This window comes from Oncorhynchus mykiss, chromosome 4 (genome assembly GCF_057628025.1).
Source record: "Oncorhynchus mykiss isolate SJ-2025 chromosome 4, ASM5762802v1, whole genome shotgun sequence".
Classification (NCBI taxonomy): domain Eukaryota; kingdom Metazoa; phylum Chordata; class Actinopteri; order Salmoniformes; family Salmonidae; genus Oncorhynchus; species Oncorhynchus mykiss.
The window spans coordinates 20,103,496-20,122,200 of NC_143025.1; the positions used below are offsets into that span (position 1 = coordinate 20,103,496).

Below are 18,705 nucleotides of genomic sequence, written 5' to 3' on the forward strand. Positions count from 1 at the left end.
TATTTCTAGACAGACAAGATGAGAGATGTGCTCTTCCTAAAGCAGCTGGAGCATCCTCTTTACTCCCCTCACATTCTCTCTCTTACCGCTGCTGACCTCTCTCCCTGACCTCCCTCTTTCTCTAACTTTCTCCTCCTCTGGATCTCCCTCTTTCTCTCTCACTGCCTCTTCTCTCCTCTCTCACTGCCTCTTCTCTCCTCTCTCACTGCCTCCTCTCTCCTCTCTCACTGCCTCCTCTCTCTCTCTCCTTCTCTGCCCATCTCTGTTAGTCTTTTCCTCCCTCCCTCCTGCAGGTATACAGTCCATGCTGCTGAATTTCACTTTAAATCAGGTCACTGCCTTCGGAGCGTCTGCTCTCTTCCTTCGTTTCGCCATCTCAATCGCTCTGATTTTGACAAGCCACACAAATCACCCTCCTTCCTTCTCTTTCTTTCTCTCTAGCTCTTCCTTCTCCTTATGCATTCTGCCTCATTGGCTGTCAATTCCTCAAGTGCACAAGAGCCTCCCCTTTCATTTAACTCTCCCATTTTGTTCTCCCCTCTTTATCCTCTTTCTCTTGCTCTCATTTTCATTCTCTCCCTCCCACCATGCTGCCCTTCTCTCCAATCTCCCTGGCTCCCTTTCTCCTGAAGATGACATTCAGTAGTTGGCGTTCTCTAACAAGAAATCATTGTGTTTCCTTGGGGAGGGAGCTGATGGATTTATGGAGGAGAGTGCTGAAGGGTGGGCACTGCCTGTCTGCAGAATAGAGGGAAGCGGATGGAGGGGGGGGGCAAGAAGGAGAGGAAGAAGAGTGTGAAGGAGGTTGTGGGTGGGAGTTCACCACAGCATCAATAAATCACTTAGTAGAGAATGGTGTGGGGCTGTGTGGCCGGCCGGAGCGAGAGGAGAAAGGAGAGGCTAGCTGTCAGCAAGACTAATGACCCCCAGTCATAATGATGTTGTCATCATGATCTCTGCGTGAATATCATTACTGGTCTTAACAGGTTTGCTGGGGGCCACCGCTATGTTAATGAGGGGAGGGAGGGAGAGCTGTGTGGATCAGAGAGGCAAACGCCCATGGCTAAGCCCACTGACCCCCAGCAGGTAGGCACACATACACAGATGCTGGCCATGAATATTTTAGCTGGGTTCCCTGGCAGTGTTTGGATTTGCATGGACCAGATGTGTAGAGCTGAAATATTTACCACACTCGCCCTCGCAGCCAGCCCTGCTAAGGTTTCGGGGTGTGTTTTGCTTTGATGAGCGCACACAAAAACACAGTGTCCTCCCTCACACACACTCCCTCTCTTTTTCTGCAGACGGAGATCGCCAAGCGCCTGAATGTGATCTGTGCCCAACTCATCCCTTTCCTGTCACAGGAGGTGACACACACATACACACGGTCATGCATATTAACACATCAGTAACACACACGTTCAATATCTCTCTGACATCCACCCACAGACTGGTGCACATGCTCCTCGTAACAAAGAAGTCCCAGTATAACATTCTGACGTACAGTACCGCCAGGAAGCAGACACATACATTAACACAGATGCTGTGACACAGAGTAAAAACATGAATATAAGTCCTATGATGATAGCGATTGCCCATTTACTGCTTATCACTTAGTAACCATTTCTTCTCATGACTTTAAAATGATTTCATTATTAAAATTATTATTTCTTTCCAAGTCATCGTCTAATCTCTATAGAGCTGTTGCCTATGCTGTCTGACAAAATCACTATTTTAGTAGTTCTTCAGCCAGCTGTGCAGGCTGACTCACCGTTTCTTTCCTGCTCATCAACTTGGATAGAGTCAAGGATATGTTTAGCCTTATTCTAACACGGTTAACATGCACATTGCTCAGCTTGATGTATTTCGCATTTACAAGGGATGAGACAAACAAAGACTAAGAGCTGTGCAACACACAGCATGTTTTGGTTTCCCTTACAATACATTTGACAGTCCTGTAACAGGTCATTTTTACAGAGTAAAATGTAAAAGAGAATGGTATCAACCTACAAGCCATGTGGTCAAAGTATTGAAATGAAACACTGATAAATAGGCATAACATTAGCTCATCATTACACTATTGTTGTTCTATATTAAATCAACCTCTTCGCCCTCATCATTCAGTTAGGCCTCATTTAAATTTAATAGTGAAGTAAGCACAATTATCGCCCATTCCATCTATTTGTCATTCATTCAGTGGGCTGGGATCGTTTGCGTCGCTGGATAGTCAAGCATTATTCTAAAGGCCCACTGCAACATGTACCACATGTTCGTTTCCCTTACAATAGATGTTATTAGTAATAAAGTTTTAGTAAATAAAACAGTCCCATAACAGCTTCTTTTTACGAAGTAAAACGTAAAAGAGAATAGTATCAACCCGCAAGATGTGTGAGCAAATGATTTGCCGCTGATAAAATAGGCATAACAAACTTCTCATTAGTATTGTCTTTCTAAATTAAATCAGCCTCTTCACCCTCCTTATCATTCAGTTAGGCTTAATTTAAAAATATATTGTAGGGTAAAGTGCACAATTATTTCCCGTTCATCCATTTGTCATTCATTCATTCATTCAGTGAGGTGAGAGAGAGGGACCAATTAGCGCCTGGCTGGGTACTAAGGATCTACAGTTAAGAATAGGTGTGGGGGGGAAAAAGTAAAAAGACTGATTTTCACAATTCTGACAAATGAGCAGTGTAAAATACAAATATTTAGGCAGTCAGGGAAGGAGCTAGACAAATTTGTTTTTGGGGCTGTTTTTTAATTTATTTACAAAATCAAACGTTGGTGGGTGTTGGCCTATGGTGGTTTTTAGTGTTAACCGGTTCACATGCTTTTAAAATAATGGTTCTGTTACGGGAACAGTATTGATACATTTTGTTTTTGGTTTGGGTTCTGTTCCTAAAATAATTGTTATTTTCCAGTTTTCGGTTCTGTTCCCTGAACCGGTTCCAACCCTTGCTATATATAAACCACATTTTTGTATTGAATGTATTTACATTTTGTTAAAATGCAGACTTTTATTTAAGTTTCTCCTCTCCCCATCTCACTGTTACCTTGGCTTGTCCCACAGCACCAACAACAGGTGGTCCAGGCCATGGAGCGCGCCAAGCAGGTGACTATGGGGGAGTTAAATGCATCGATAGGGGTACGTGGACTCCCTCCTCTACCTCATACAGTGTTTAACTCATCCTCTCATACATCTTTATTTCGGTTATTTTGTTTGTGCTTTCTGTGGGTAGCCAATTCCCCCTCCTCCCAGCATGCACACACAGGTTCACAAACACGCACGCACACACAGACAGACAAATTGGTCACTTAGTGCAGGTCTGACTGGAACAGGCTGACATGAGTGTTAGGAAATGGAGAGGGAGAAGAGAGAGGGATGAAAGATGACACTGTTTGTGTGTCTGCACAATGCTACTGCTGTGTGCCAAGAGACAACCCAATGGCCTCACCAAACCAGAGGACTTTCAAATTGCACATTGCATTGATTTTTACAGCCTAAGAAAAATATTTTAGTGTTATGTGAAGAAATACAATTATTTGAGAGATTCTGATTTTCTTGGCTTTTTTCACATCTTTTTAACAATCATGCACTCCATGGATTGATTTTCTCTCTCCTAGGGAGACTCTCCTTCCCTCCACTCTCCCTCCATCTTGGAGGGCACCATGCATGGGCTCCTGCATCACTGGAGACAGACCTCTTTCTGTATACCCCCCTGTACAGCCCCCATCCAGCCCAGCTCTAACCCTGCATTGTCTTCTCTCTCTCTCCTTCTTTCTCCTCCTTTCAGCAACAGCTGCAGGCGCAGCACCTCTCCCAGCATGTGGCCCAGGGTTTGCAGGGTCTGCACAGTATGCAAATGGGGCCCCATCCTGGGGGCCTCCCTCACCCTGGCCTGGCGCTGGGCGGAGGGTCCAGCCTCTTGGCTCTGTCTGGGGCCCTGGGGGCCCAGCTGGCTGCCAAGGAGGGCCATGAGAGGGCCCACCTGGAGGCTGCCGCTGCTGCAGCCGCCGCAGAGCACCACAGAGGTATGGGCTTGGACAGGGACAGGAAGGGGAGCAAGATAGAGAAGTACGGGACTGGTAGGGATGGATTAGACTGAAAAATAATGAGATGTGTAGGGTTTGGTCTAGGCTGGGGCTTGGCTAGATTGTTGGAGCTGATTGGGTTGGACTAATAATGTGTGAAATTGATAGTGATATACTAAAGAAATAGACATTTCAAGAAAATACCACGTGTGAGAATGGTGATAGTCATGTTGTATTGTGTTTGCTCTGTTTTGGCTGGCTGCGGGGACGCGGGGCGATGCTGCCCATCATGGACGTAGACCGCGAAGCGGGACCGGTGAGAACGCTACACCCGAGTTCCCTACACCCAAGTACACTGCAATATAGTACACTTCACCTCGATCCTCAATCTCCCACAGACACTGAGCCCTGATTTTATTTTTTTTTTTTTTCCCATCACATTTAGCCGGGGTGGTTATGAAGTTGACATGGTTTATACAGTTCCTCTCGTCTCATCACCTTCTCTTCCTTCTCCCTCCCTCAGAGCTCTATGTCCAACGGGGATAAGGGCCGTACAGCAGACTACCTCAGCAACGGGAAGAAGAGGAGGGCAGACGAGAAGGAGTTCATGACGGACTATGTTAGTATGCTGCATCGCTGAAAAATTGATTAGCAATATGTGTGCGTTTGTCACATTAATTCAGTAATTAGGTGGGTGTGTGTACGTGCAAATTTTTTAACTAATATCCCACGTTTTGATTGCAGGGCAGCGATGCGGATAAGAGTGATGATAATTTGGTGGTGGATGAGGTGAGTTGGCCTGTTTTTGCATCTCAGTTCAAATCTTCCAAATCACTCTGATAATTGACCGATTCAGATTGATGAGAGAAACACTGCCCCCCCCCCCCCCCCCAGGACCCCTCGTCCCCCCGCAGTGTCCACTCCTACTCGTCTAGAGAAAACGGCCTGGACAAGTTGCCCCCGTCTCGTAAAGACGCCCCTCCCCAGGCCAGTCCTGCGTCCCTGGCCTCCTCCAGCAGCCAAGCCTCCCCCTCCCGCAGCAAGGACCGGGAGCCACTGGTATGCTCCGCATCAGTCCATTACATGCCTTTATTGTGAGACAAACGCACAGCTTCATACAGTTATGCCCGGGGTAAGATGAGTGCTTGTATGTATGGTGAGGCATGCTTAGCCCACACACTTAGTTCCAGTGATGGTCCTTCCATTCAGCCTCAACTCTGTGGCAAGGACGCTCACATCCCATGTGACCGACCCTAGCCTAACTGAGCCTTAGTGAATTACTGCATTTCTACATGACCTCTCTACATCATAGATTCTAGATACATAGAACAGCAGTGATACAGAAGCCATCTGTTAAATATTCCATTCCAAGTGGTTTCTCCATGTTGGGTGTCCTTCATGTAACTCCACAGCATTAGCACCTAGTGTCTCTCTGAGAACTGTGGTGTGATGGAAGGATATCTCACATTCACGTCACATGATCTCTTCTCTCACACCCTCTCGTTCTCTTTCACACTTTTCAATCTTTACCTCCCTCTTCCTCGCCCCATCTCGCTCTCTCTACTTCCTTCCACCTCTCCCCCATCTCTCTTTCTCGCTCTGCCTCTCTGTGTCTCGCTCTCTCTGTGTGTCTGTCTCAGAGGGAGAAGTCCAGTACCCCAGGTATGAAGCCAGGCACCCCCCACGGTTCCCAGGACTCCTCCACCCCCGGCCCCAGTGCACCCCCACAGTTCCGGCCCGTCCCTGGCAAACCTGGCGTTGACCCTCTGGGTAAAACCAAGAACATCATGGATCACATGTGTACTGAAGTTTTCACTAGGTTTTTTAATATCAGCCATAATCATTGATTATCAGATTTTGACTGAAGCAGCCTACAGTTTCCATCTGCATTCAGTATTTGAGTCCATGCATTAATCAAAATGGTAAGCCATGTTCCAACCATTTGAGCTATACAAAATGCCCTTGACATGGGTTACCTGATGTTTGTGAGAGATGTGCAGTTGTGTGGATTTTCAGCTGGGAGTTAAAGAGAGGACTCTGGCACTTTCATAATTATGCTGTGTCAGTCTATTGCAATGCATCAATCTCCCCTCCCAGCAGCTCCCATTCAGTAGTCAAGTGGCTCCACACTGCTGTGTGGCAGACCAGCCAGCAGAGTGCAGTAGTGCTCTTGTGATGTTCTCGCTTCTGTGGCAGAGAGCTATGCGTTTGTGCCTGTTTGATGTGGAACCCTACATAGAGGATCAGAGCTGGCTCCCAGGCTGGCTGTTTACACAGGGTCTCTGTCTTCTCTAACAGTGTTAACTCTATCAGCCACACTAATGGGAATGGTAATCATGTCCTTTCCCAAAGCAATACAAACTTCTCTTTGTGTCTCCATCTCTGTATTCATAGTTCTAAGGTAAACATCAGCTACTGGTCTCAGTTGGATTCTAGCTTTTCAATTTTTTTTGTTGCTTTTCTCTCCAATTTCGTGATATCCAATTGGAAGTTAGTCTCGTCTCTGCAACTCCCGTATGGACTCAGGAGAGGCGATGGTCAAGAGCCATGTGTCCTCCGAAACACGACCCAACCAAGCCGCACTGCTTCTTGACACAATGCCCGCGGAACCTGGCCAGCCACACCAATGTGTCGGATTGCTGATTGGGTTGGGCTAATAATGTGTGAAATTGATAGTGATATACTAAAAAAATAGACATTTCAAGAAAATACCACGTGTGACGGAAACACCGTACACCTGGTGGCCCGCCACAGGAGTCGCTAGAGCACGATGGGACAAGGACATCCCTGCTGGCCCTTTCCTAACCCGGACGACGCTGGGCCAATTGTGCGCCGCCCCATGGGTTTCCCGGTCGCGGTCGGCTGTGACAGAGCCTGGGCTGGAACCAGGATCTCTAGTGGCACAGCTAGCACAGCGATGCAGTGCCTTAGACGACTGAGCCACTCGGAGGCCCGGATTCTTTTGAAGGTTAATTTGCTTTGTCGCTTTATCGATTCTTAATCTTTTAAATCATTTACATTTATTTGCCTTTTTTCTCCCCAATTTGGTGGTATCCAATTGTCTCATCGCTGCAACTCCACAATGTGCTCGGGAGAGGCGAAGGTGGAGTCATGCGTCCTCCGAAACATGACCCACCTAACCGCTCTTCCTAACACCCACCAGCTTAACCCAGAAGCCAGCCGCACCAATGTGTCGGAGGAAACACTGTTCAACTGACGGCCGAGGTCCGCCTGCAGGTGCCCAGCCCGCCACAAGGAGCCGCTAGAGTGCGATGAGCCAAGTGAAGCCCCCCCCTAACCCGGACGACGCTGGGCCAATTGAGACTCCCAATCACAGCCGGTTGTGATAGAGGCCGGGTTCGAACCAGGGTCTGTAGTGACACCTTAGATGACTGCGCCACTCGGGAGGACCCCGATTCTTAATCTTATCTTCTCTCTCCCTCCCGCCCTCCTCTCTCCCCTTTTCTCCTCTCCCCATTAGCTCTGGGTCTGAGGAACCCTCTGGCGGTGCAGGGAGCGTATCCCCCCGGGGCGTTTAGCCTACCCCCTCCAGGAGTGAACGGGGAGCTGGCGGGGGCAGCGGCAGCCTATGGGGCGGGGCTCCATCTGGTCTCCCCCCAGATGAACGGCTCTGCAGCCGCCGCCGCTGCAGCCGGATATGGACGATCACCAGTGGTGAGAGAGGGATGGGGTAGTGATGGAGGAAACGGAAAGAGAGCGAGAGGGAAACAGAATATATATATATATATATATACACACACACACACACACACACACACACACACACACACACACACAGTTGAAGTCGGAAGTTTACATACACCTTAGCCAAATACATTTAACTCAGTTTTTCACAATTCCTGACATTTAATCCTAGTAAAAATTCCCTGTCTTAGGTCAGTTAGGATCACCACTTTATTTTAAGAATGTGAAATGTCAGAATAATAGAGATTTATTTCAGCCTTTATTTCTTTCATCACATTCCCAGTGGGTCAGATACACTCAATTAGTATTTGGTAGCATTGTTTAACTTGGTCAAATGTTTCGGGTAGCCTTCCACAAGCTTCCCACAATAAGTTGGGTGAATTTTGGCCCATTCCTTCTGACAGAGCTGGTGTGACTGAGTCAGGTTTGTAGGCCTCCTTGCTCGCACACACTTCAGTTCTACCGACAAATTTCTATAGGATTGAGGTCAGTGCCTTGTAATGGCCACTCCAATACCTTAACTTTGTTGTCCTTAAGCCAGTTGCTTGGGGTCATTGTCCATTTGGAAGACCCATTTGCGACCAAGCTTTCACTTCCTGACTGATGTCTTGAGATGTTGCTTCAATATATCCACATAATTTTCCTACCTCATAATGCCATCTATTTTGTGAAGTGCACCAGTTCCTCCTGCAGCAAAGCACCCCCACAACATGATGCTGCCACCCCCGTGCTTCAAGGTTGGGGTGGCGTTCTTCAACTTGCAAGCATCCCCCGTTTTCCTCCAAACATAACGATGGTCATTATGGCCAAACAGTTCTATTTTTGTTTCATCAGACCAGAGGACATTTCTCCAAAGTATGATGTCCCCATGTGCAGTTGCAAACCGTAGTCTAGCTTTTTTATGGCGGTTTTGGAGCAGTGGCTTCTTCCTTGCTGAGTGGTCTTTCAGGTTATGTTGATATAGGACTCGTTTTACTGTGGATATAGATACTTTTGTACCTGTTTCCTCCAGCATCTTCACAAGGTCCTTTGCTGTTGTTCTGGGATTGATTTGCACTTTTCGCACCAAAGTATGTTCATCTCTAGGAGACAGAACCTGTCTCCTTGCTGAGCGGGGTGACGGTTGCATGGTCCCATGGTGTTTATACTTGCATACTATTGTTTGTAGAGATGAACGTGGTACCTTCAGGTGTTTGGAGATTGATAGCAAGGATGAACCAGACTTTTTTTTCTGAGGTCTTGGCTGATTTCTTTTGATTTCCCCATGATGCCAAGCAAAGAGGCACTGAGTTTGAAGGTAGGCCTTGAAATACATCCACAGGTACACCTCCAATTGACTCAAATGATGTCAATTAGCCTATCAGAAGCTTCTAAAGCCTTAACATAATTTTCTGCAATTGTCCAAGTTGTTTAAAGGCACAGTCAACTTAGTGTATGTAAACTTTTGAGCCAGTGGAATTGTGATACAGTGAATTATAAGTGAAATAATCTGTAAACAATTGTTGTAAAAATGACTTGTGTCATGCACAAAGTAGATGTCTTAGCCGACTTGTCAAAACTATAGTTGGTTAAAAAGACATTTGTGAAGTGGTTCAAAAGCGAGTTTTATTGAGTCCAACCGAAGTGTATGTAAACTTCCCACTTCAACTGTGTCTGTGTTCATGCACTTGCACACTGAGTAGGCTTTTATTGAAAATGAAATGATATGACCTCATAAACCAGTTAAATCTCTTTGTGGTATGGACTGATTAATCACTGTGGGGAAACGGTACATTTCTAGTATGTGGTTGTAACTGCAGTTGTAACTGCTCTGTCAGATGCCTGAGCTAACATTTTGTCTGTGTCCTCCAGGTGGGCTATGAGTCTTCTCACCCCCACATGAGGGTACCAGGGTTACCCGCCAGCCTGCAGTCCACTGCCTCAGGGAAACCGTGAGTACAGTTCTCTACAGTTCTCTCTGCCGCTGCTACCACAGCCTCTTATACGGTCATCACACCCTCTAATTCTCTGACCACAGCACAATTTTACTGTTATGTCTTCATACTCGTTTGTTGCTATTGTAGGCTTTTATTGTCTTGAGGGTAACCTCAATCTTCAGCTTTGTTAAAGGCCCAGTGCAGTCAAAAAACTGCACACATTTTCCTGTGTTTTTATATATATTTTCACACTGAGGTTGGAATAATCAGCGGTGTGGACTCGTTGCATGACTTGGACTCTATTCTGACTCCAATTGCAAATTTGACTGGAGACTCGACTTGATAGCAAATAATGACTTTAAATGATCTGGGCAGGTTTCGTAAAGTTTTGTCACTCATTTTGTGGCACGGTGTCTCTGTTGATTACTCTCCACGCAGCCAGAGACAGTAGCTGCTGCATCGACTTGCAAAAGAAGTGAAACGTAAACTCTGCTCTCTGATTGGACCAGCTAACTGTTAATCAACACATGTCAGGGTAGTGCAGTTGTTCTCAAAGTGAGATGGTTTTGGGGGGTCGCGAGTGTGAAATTGAATGGAATAAATATTTTTCATATATTTTAATAGGCCACCATTTGTATTTTCTATGTATCTTTGTCCATTTGATCTGATTTCTAATATAGGCCTAATGTATTGCACTAAATTGTCTCAAACATCTCATCTGTGTTTCAGGACACAAAAATTGCATGTCTTGATTGTTGACCAGTCATCAGCATAGACGAGCACGCATACCCAGAGATTAGTGTCCAGAAAGCTCTTGCTTACTTTTCTATGGCAAAAACAGAGTAGGCCTACGTTTTATATTATTCATTTAAAGTACCGTTTAGAAATCTACTACAGACACATTTTTGCAAGAACAGGCTACCTGGCGATTTCATTGATCATTTTCATATTTCAGATAGGCCTAGTTTGGGTGGCTACTGGCTATAGGTCTAAAGATGGCTCTAACATCGCACTGCCTTCAATATTATGGTATGAAGATGTAACATTCTGGCGAATGAATTATGGTATTCGTGAGGAAGAGGGTCTACCCAGTTGGCAACGAGCATTCGGCGGGCAGGCGGCCCTCAAGTGATAGGACGATGCGCTGACAGACCATGCTTTCCACCCTATCCTGCAACCCCCTACAGTTAGGCCTTATGATTCTGCTTGCTCTGGACAGAGAAGTGAAATGATATCCCTGATATCCAGTAAATATTGGCTGCTAACATGAATGACTTTCAGATAAACTGTATTTTATAACCGGATTTGTATTTCTGTGTCTTGCGTTTTGAAAATGCTTTGCCATTTATGTCTCTAATGACAGGTGATTATGCGCAGTGACTTTGCACTCGTGGGGGGGGTCGTGAGCTTTGAACCGCTGCTTTTTGGCGGTCGCGGGTCAAAATGTTTAGGACCGCTATAGGATCTGGTGCAGCGCAAACGTCAAATTGTAGGGAGTAAAGATCGACATAAATATCCAGCTCCAAATATTGTTTGGTGACTATATTAACTGGTTACTTTGCAAGCTCACCAGCAATGGAGCGTCAATGAACAATACTAGCATGGTCTAGCTACTGGTCTTATGGTAAATTGATCATTTACTTGCTTGCATTTGGAATTTGTTATTAAACTTAATTCTTAAAACTGATTGGCTCAAACGCATTAAGAAGGAAGGAAATTGGACAAATTAAAATGTATTTGATTTACTTAAACAATTATTTAATACAAGATTCCATATGTATTATTTCATAGTTTTGATGTCTTCACTATTATTCTACAATGTAGAAAATAGTAAAAAATAAAGAAAAACCCTTGAATGAGTAGGTGTTCTTGAATTTTTGACCGGTAGTGTATACAGTAATATTTTTGTTATTCTCCTCCCTCTGTTTACCTCCTCTCTCTCACCAGTGCCTACTCTTTCCATGTAAGTGCGGATGGACAGATGCAGCCAGTGCCTTTCCCTCCAGACGCCCTGCTGGGCCCGGGCATCCCGCGGCATGCCCGGCAGATCCACACTCTGAACCATGGAGAGGTGGTGTGTGCCGTTACCATCAGCACCTCCACACGCCACGTCTACACCGGCGGCAAGGGGTGTGTCAAGGTGTGGGACATCAGCCAGCCTGGCAGCAAGAGTGCCATGGCCCAGCTCGACTGTCTGGTGAGTGGAGAGACACACTCTGCATAGAGACACAAACACACTGACACCAAAGAGATAGCAAAGGAAGGACTCACTCAAACAGTGGTCATGTAAGGACAACTTAAAGTGATAGGCATTTTTTTTTTTTTTTATTTTATTTTTTACATTTTTCATGTACACTGCAAAGTATATGTACCAAGTTGTCTTGAAGGGAAATGCTGCTGGGTGGTAATGTTTTACTCTGGTGGTACTGCTGCGGCTGCAATCCTTAGAGGACTTAATTCTGCTGCGGTCATATTATTAATAGTTGTGAATTTTATGTTGCCCACCGCACACACACATTTGCACCCTATAATTACTGAAGTTATTTTCTCTGTTACCCAATCAGAATAGGGATAACTACATCCGCTCCTGCAAACTCCTCCCTGATGGGCGGACCCTCATCGTTGGAGGCGAGGCCAGCACACTGTCAATCTGGGACTTGGCCACACCCACTCCCCGCATCAAGGCGGAGTTGACGTCTTCTGCCCCGGCCTGCTACGCTCTGGCCATTTCCCCCGACAACAAGGTCTGCTTCTCCTGTTGCAGCGACGGAAACATTGTAGTCTGGGACCTGCACAACCAGACCCTGGTTAGGTAAGGAGAGGAGAGGAGAAGGGGGTAAGGAGGAGAGGGGGATAAATAGGAGGTTAGGAGGGGTAGAGAGGTGGGGGGGGACATCAGGGTCTGGGACCTGCACAACCAGACCCTGGTTAGGTAAGGAGAGGAGAACGAGAGGGGGATAAAGAGGAAGATGAGGTTAGGACAGGGGGGAAATATTGTAGTATGGGACCAGCACAACCAGATCCTGGGCAGAAGAGGAGGAGGAGAAGGAGGGTAGTGTAGGGCTGAAGAGGAGGAGAAGGAGGGTAGGGTAGGGCTGGAGAAGAGAAGGAGGGTAGGGCTGGAGAGGAGGAGAGTAGGGTAGGGCTGGAGAGGAGAAGTAGGGTAGGGCTGGAGAGGAGAAGTAGGGTAGGGCTGGAGAGGAGAAGTAGGAGGAGAAGTAGGGCTGGAGAGGAGGAGGAGAAGGAGGGTAGTGTAGGGCTGGGGAGGAGAAGGAGGGTAGTGTAGGGCTGGAGAGGAGGAGGAGGGTAGTGTAGGGCTGGAGAGGAGGAGGAGGGCTGGAGAGGAGGAGGAGGGTAGTGTAGGGCTGGAGAGGAGGAGGGTAGTGTAGGGCTGGAGAGGAGGAGGAGGAGGGTAGTGTAGGGCTGGGGAGGAGGAGGAGGGTAGTGTAGGGCTGGAGAGGAGGAGGGGGTAGTGTAGGAATGGAGAGGAAGAGAAGGAGGGTAGTGTAGGGCTGAGGAGGAGGGTAGTGTAGGGCTGAGGAGGAGGGTAGTGTAGGGCTGAGGAGGAGGGTAGTGTAGGGCTGAGGAGGAGGGTAGTGTAGGGCTGGAGAGGAGGAGGAGGGTAGTGTAGGGCTGGAGAGGAGAGTGCATAAGAGTAGAGTGAGAGGGTAGGGCAGGAGAGTGTAGAGGAGGGGAGCAGGGTAGAGGGGAAGAGAGCAGGGCAGTGGGCTAGATGACTATGGATCACATCTGAATGGCTCTGGGTTGATGTTGATTGTATCTCTGTGCTCCCCAGGCAGTTCCAGGGCCACACTGACGGGGCCAGCTGTATTGACATCTCCAACGATGGGACCAAACTGTGGACGGGGGGGCTGGACAACACAGTACGCTGCTGGGACCTGAGAGAGGGACGACAGCTGCAGCAGCACGACTTCACCTCACAGGTACTGACACCAGCTGAGACTAGATCAGGGCCACTATTCACAGTGTCTCAGAGTATAAAATTTATTCTAAGAATATACTGAAAATATACATTTTACCCCTACTTTTATGAGTGAAAATAAGATCTCTGCATGAAGCCTCCTTAGTCATAAGTCCCACCATGTCAACATGTATTTAGGACACCTCATGAGCTGTCCTAAACAGTTAAGTTAACAGCAGGTGTCTCGATAATAGAAAAATGCAGTGAGTCAGTGGTTCCTGCACCACATGCAACTGCTTTGGAGTTGTTGAAAGTGTGTTTTGATATTTCTATATGATCAATCCATATACAATCTAGGTCTGTGTACAACAGTAGACTTATCTCTTGTGCTCTAGACAATGATTTCACAAGATATGCCTAGATACTTAGAACCATAAGGCTAATAAATAATACATCTTTTTTTTAATTATTTAATTAAACTACATATGTGTTATTTCAAGTTATTCTTTTAGAGCGCAATTTCACATTGTAAAGAAAAATGTTAACTTTGATTGTTCGATTAAAATTCTAGACCTTTCAAATGATTTATATAACATTATCGGCAAGTGACTTGATGCCTACTGTGCCAAAGCAATTTAGTTGTGTGTTAATATAATGGTAATATTATTTAAAAAATCCACTTTTAACAACCATCAGTTAGTTAAAAAAAGGTTGGCCCCTTTATTTTCTCTTTTTTTTTACATATTTTGGATATTAATTGCTCTTCAACTAAAACCTAATATTAGATGAAGGCTACCTGGTTGAACAAGTAACCTGTTGCATACCTTTGTTTATTAAATAAATGAAAAAGTATCAACACCCCTGTGTGAAAAAGTAATTGCCTCTTTACACTCAATAACTGGTTGTGCTACCTTTAGGAAGCGTTTGGTTGCAGTCATTGCAGCTATAGTTCATCAGTCTCTCACATCACCGTGGAGGAGTTTTGGCCCACTCTTCCATGCAGAACTGCTTTAACTCGGCTAAACATTTGTCGGTTTTCGAGTACGATCTGCTCATTTCAGGTCCTGCCACAACATTTCAATCAGGTTTAGGTCTGGACTTTGACTAGGCAATTCCAGGTTTCTTTTCAGCCATTCTGATGTAGACTTGCTTTTGTGTGTTGAATCATTGTCTTGCTGCATGACCCAGCTGCGCTTCAGCTTAACCATGAATTCTACTCTGTATCAATTCTCTGATACACAGCAGAATTCATGGTTCTTTCAAGGAGGGCAAGTTGTCCATGTCCTGAGGCAGCAAAGCATCCCCAAACCATCACACTACCACAACGCTGGATCCAAAAAGTAACATATTGAATCTGTATAGGATGATCATCCAGGTGCTTCCTGGCAAACTTGAGTCAGCGTTTTGGACGACATGGGTCCCATTATGCCTGGCGAAAACCAAACACTGCATTCCACAGTAAGAACCTCGTACCAACGGTCAAGTATGGTGGTGGTAGAGTGACGGTTTGGGGACCTGGAAGACTTATGTATGTTTTGAAACGTGCTATAGAGATCACAGCTGGCGATGCCTTATCGCGATTGGTTATTCCCTATTTGAAACAATGTCAATGAGCGTCATCACTATATTTTCTTTGCAGTAACTGTTGTTTACCAGCTGAGATAAACCTGTGTTGATTTTACTCCTGGCTCAGAGTTTGTCTGAGCAGTGTCTTAACATCATCCTAAAACCTACTCTGAGCTTTGAGTGTTTTTAGTCTTAACACGATTCCTAAAACTTTTTCTGAGATGCTATGTGGATACTGCCCCAGTACTGTACTTCACTTGTTAATATATATGGAGTGGCTGCGTTTCCGGATTTTCTGGAACCCGATTTGCCGTAGCTAAATATGGAGATTTATGCGCATGTGAAGTATTTTTTAAATTTACGTACTGCTGCCCACTCCGCTGCCTATGTAGCGGCTCTCAGTAGTGATTGGAAGTTTGGATCTTTTTACTGACTCCAATCTTTTCAACTCATTCAGTCAAAATAACATCTTTCAACTCATTTAGTTTGATTCAGTAATGCCCAGAGCACGCAGGACCCCCCCCCCCCCCCCCCCCCCCTACCGGCAAACTTAAAACTGGAATCATGTTTCTACAAGCTTCTAGTTCACTGTTGGAGGCTTATTGTAGCTGTCATTTGTGACTGTTTGAAGCACGCTTTTATAAGTATCAATGTACATACGATTATTTATTGATGGCTTTGATACGAGGTCTAGTTGTGGCCACAAAGGACTAGATTGTGAACGACTTTTTGGCGGAATGCTTTCGGCTTGACTGCCGCGAGGGAGATTAGCACAATATCGTTTGAACTGCAGCAGCTCCCCAAATGAATTGTTTGAGTGTTGAGCAGAGGCGGGTGTTTGTTTTTGGTTCTACAAAGCTGTGTCCATCGATAACATTCGCTAATCAATTAATTGCGTTCATTCTTGCACCATGTGATCAATTATCAGTTCTAAACATGTCTTCTCTTTGTCAAACTGTATCCACAGCCACAGCCTAATATACAAGACCTGTCGCTCCATTCAGTCGTGTAATGAGCTAGTTCTCTCTCATCCTCTCCCTCCCTCCAGATCTTTTCTTTGGGCTACTGTCCTACAGGAGAGTGGCTGGCAGTGGGCATGGAGAGCAGTAATGTAGAAGTGCTGCATGTCTCCAAACCAGACAAGTACCAGCTGCACCTCCATGAGAGCTGTGTGCTCTCCCTCAAGTTTGCCTACTGTGGTACGTACCACACTGCTAATTGTTCCATTCAAATGTTTTCTTGTGTGATCTTGAGGACAAAATAACATTTTTAGTCATTTAGCAGACGCTCTTATCCAGAGAAATGTACAGTTAGTGCATTCATCTTAAGATAGCTAGGTGGGACAACCACATCTCATTCATAGTAAGTACATTTTCCTTCAGTAAAGTATCTATGAGCAAAAGGCTAGTAGGAAAATAAGAAAAAGGGAGGGAGACTTATTTAAGATACTATTTTGAATAGGTAGGGTTAGCCTGAAATGACTGTGGCTCACAAAGCAGACGTCTCTTTCTCCCGGTATGTAACAAACTAGTCATCCCTCTGTCACGCTGCATCTCCTCTGCCCATCTCCCATTGTGTGTGTCTTTTGGTTCTGCAGGTAAATGGTTTGTGAGCACAGGCAAAGATAACCTTCTGAACGCATGGCGGACACCCTATGGATCAAGCATATTCCAAGTAGGTCCCCGCTTTGATTTACTACTGGTTTGTGCCTTAAACTTTGTCACTAGAGAACTTCTATTTCTAGTTAATTAAGCCATTTATTATATAAATCACTTTTTTATAATGATATTGTCTCTGAATATGGCCTGTGTGTGTAACTGGAGTCTTAAAATTATTTATTTTTTTAACAATTTTTGTTTTTCCAGTCAAAGGAGTCGTCTTCTGTGCTCAGCTGTGACATCTCCCCTGATGACCAGTTCATTGTGACAGGCTCGGGTGACAAGAAGGCCACTGTGTACGAAGTCATCTACTGATGAGGGAGCACTCTGATTGGATAAAGTGGGGGTGAGGCTCCCTTGGCGCACCAATGGACTGTAAAGAGAGTGGTGGGCGTCGTGGAGACCAGAGACACATTGTACTTTGTTTTATTTACTTTTGTAAAGGATGCAGATGAGGGTGAAGTCGAATATCTGGAACTTTGACCTTAAAAAAAAAATGCTCCGAAAAAGCTGGTAGTCTAGCGACACAAAATGTGGGATTCCTCCAAAGACCTCTGATTTTCCCTCACCTTTTTTCTCTTTTTTTTTTACAAAATGAAAAAACATATTTTTTTAGCCTTAGAATTCATGACGAGCAGTAGGACCGTGATGTGTGCACAGAGGGAGATAAGTGGGTTGTGAGTGCTGGGTGGGGGGGGCTGGACTGGACGGAGGGGTGTGTGTGGGTGACTACAGTTTTGTGTGTAGCCTTACCCAGTCTCTGCTCGTATCACTGTCTGTCTGTACTCATCTAGCAGATGGCATGGCGGACAGACAGTTTGCTGTGAGATGCCAATGACTAAAGGTGGTTAGATTCAGCAGCAATATGATTGTATTGTAATACATGATAAAAGGACAGAACACTATCCAGAATACAAAACTAAAATTTGTGTTCACAGTATTCTGCAACTTCAGGGAAATGGCTACTTACATCAACACTCAACAATTACATGTTTTCTATTGTATTTGTTAGGGCACATAGACAGGTATTTTCACTACTGCATCGTGACCTTTGAACTCAGTATATATCAACTGTAAATAAAGCTCTCTGAAGGCAAAAAAAAGACATTCGTGGGTCGGATTTGCTTAGAGCCGGGGAGAAAAAGAAATGGAAAAACAACTAAATTGTATGATGGTTTGTACATTGTAGTTGAGTAACTTTTAAGTGCATATTCCCAAGAGCAGCAGGACTGACTAACCACCATACAGGGCTGATGGGTCTGGAAAGGTTGGTAAGATGTCTGCAGCCACACAGCTTAGTGGGAGCTTTGATGAGTCTGGCTGACTGTCTGCTGCTTTTAATGTCATTGTGTCCTTAACTGGAAGTGTGGCTGAGGAGGACCTGCCTCTAACTTCAGTGTCCTCTCAACCCTTCCCTACACACACCCTGTGTATTCGTTCTCTATAGTACAGCTTTGCTCAGAACAGAAGCCTCATGAGTAGGTCTCATATCCAAAGGTGGACATGTTCCATGAGTGGGGAGTTGTGCCTGTGTACAGATGGATAATGATAACACAATGTGTTCAAAGCTACTGTGTGCCCCCCTGTAAATCTGAACGGTCTGAAGAGTACATGTTGGAGGCTCATGTCTTTATAATGTACTCATTAGGAGTGGGATGAAGTGTCCCTGGCCTAGACATTTACCTGGAGGAGCTGGTGATTTATGGGATGATGGAGGTATTCTCTAGATGGGGAGCCGGTGTGTACTGGCCAAGGAATAGACCTGTGGGCTAGGTGAAAGACGTTAGGGCTGGGGGAATGATGTGGGCAAGAGTAGATCTAGGTGATGTAATGAGACCAATAAACTATTTTGTATGATGCTTGGTGTTTTCATACTGTACTGCATGTTTCCAACATTCTAAACTGCATT

The 18,705-nt window shown here is 45.4% G+C and overlaps 1 protein-coding gene across 12 annotated transcripts in view; it reads left to right on the forward strand.

Moving 5' to 3' along the window:
- The window catches only part of LOC110521463 (transducin-like enhancer protein 1), a 45,127-nt gene extending 26,474 nt beyond the window's left edge, over nucleotides 1-18,653 (forward strand). For 2 of the 12 annotated variants that reach the window (XM_090231383.1, XM_090231386.1), the window contains exons 6-21: nucleotides 1,302-1,364; nucleotides 3,068-3,142; nucleotides 3,792-4,029; nucleotides 4,329-4,345; nucleotides 4,553-4,648; nucleotides 4,774-4,818; nucleotides 4,924-5,088; nucleotides 5,670-5,799; nucleotides 7,511-7,704; nucleotides 9,586-9,665; nucleotides 11,598-11,847; nucleotides 12,215-12,462; nucleotides 13,447-13,594; nucleotides 16,187-16,337; nucleotides 16,736-16,812; nucleotides 17,004-18,653. In XM_090231383.1, the coding sequence (XP_090087509.1) occupies nucleotides 1,302-1,364; nucleotides 3,068-3,142; nucleotides 3,792-4,029; nucleotides 4,329-4,345; nucleotides 4,553-4,648; nucleotides 4,774-4,818; nucleotides 4,924-5,088; nucleotides 5,670-5,799; nucleotides 7,511-7,704; nucleotides 9,586-9,665; nucleotides 11,598-11,847; nucleotides 12,215-12,462; nucleotides 13,447-13,594; nucleotides 16,187-16,337; nucleotides 16,736-16,812; nucleotides 17,004-17,111 (2,085 nt within the window). In that variant the 3' untranslated portion in view covers nucleotides 17,112-18,653. Of the gene's footprint in view, nucleotides 1-1,301; nucleotides 1,365-3,067; nucleotides 3,143-3,791; nucleotides 4,030-4,282; nucleotides 4,346-4,552; nucleotides 4,649-4,773; nucleotides 4,819-4,923; nucleotides 5,089-5,669; nucleotides 5,830-7,510; nucleotides 7,705-9,585; nucleotides 9,666-11,597; nucleotides 11,848-12,214; nucleotides 12,583-13,446; nucleotides 13,595-16,186; nucleotides 16,338-16,735; nucleotides 16,813-17,003 lie in introns of all 12 variants that reach the window. The other 10 variants (XM_036968870.2, XM_090231385.1, XM_090231378.1 and 7 more) reach the window with 7 other exon arrangements.
- The last annotated feature ends 52 nt before the right edge of the window (nucleotides 18,654-18,705 follow it).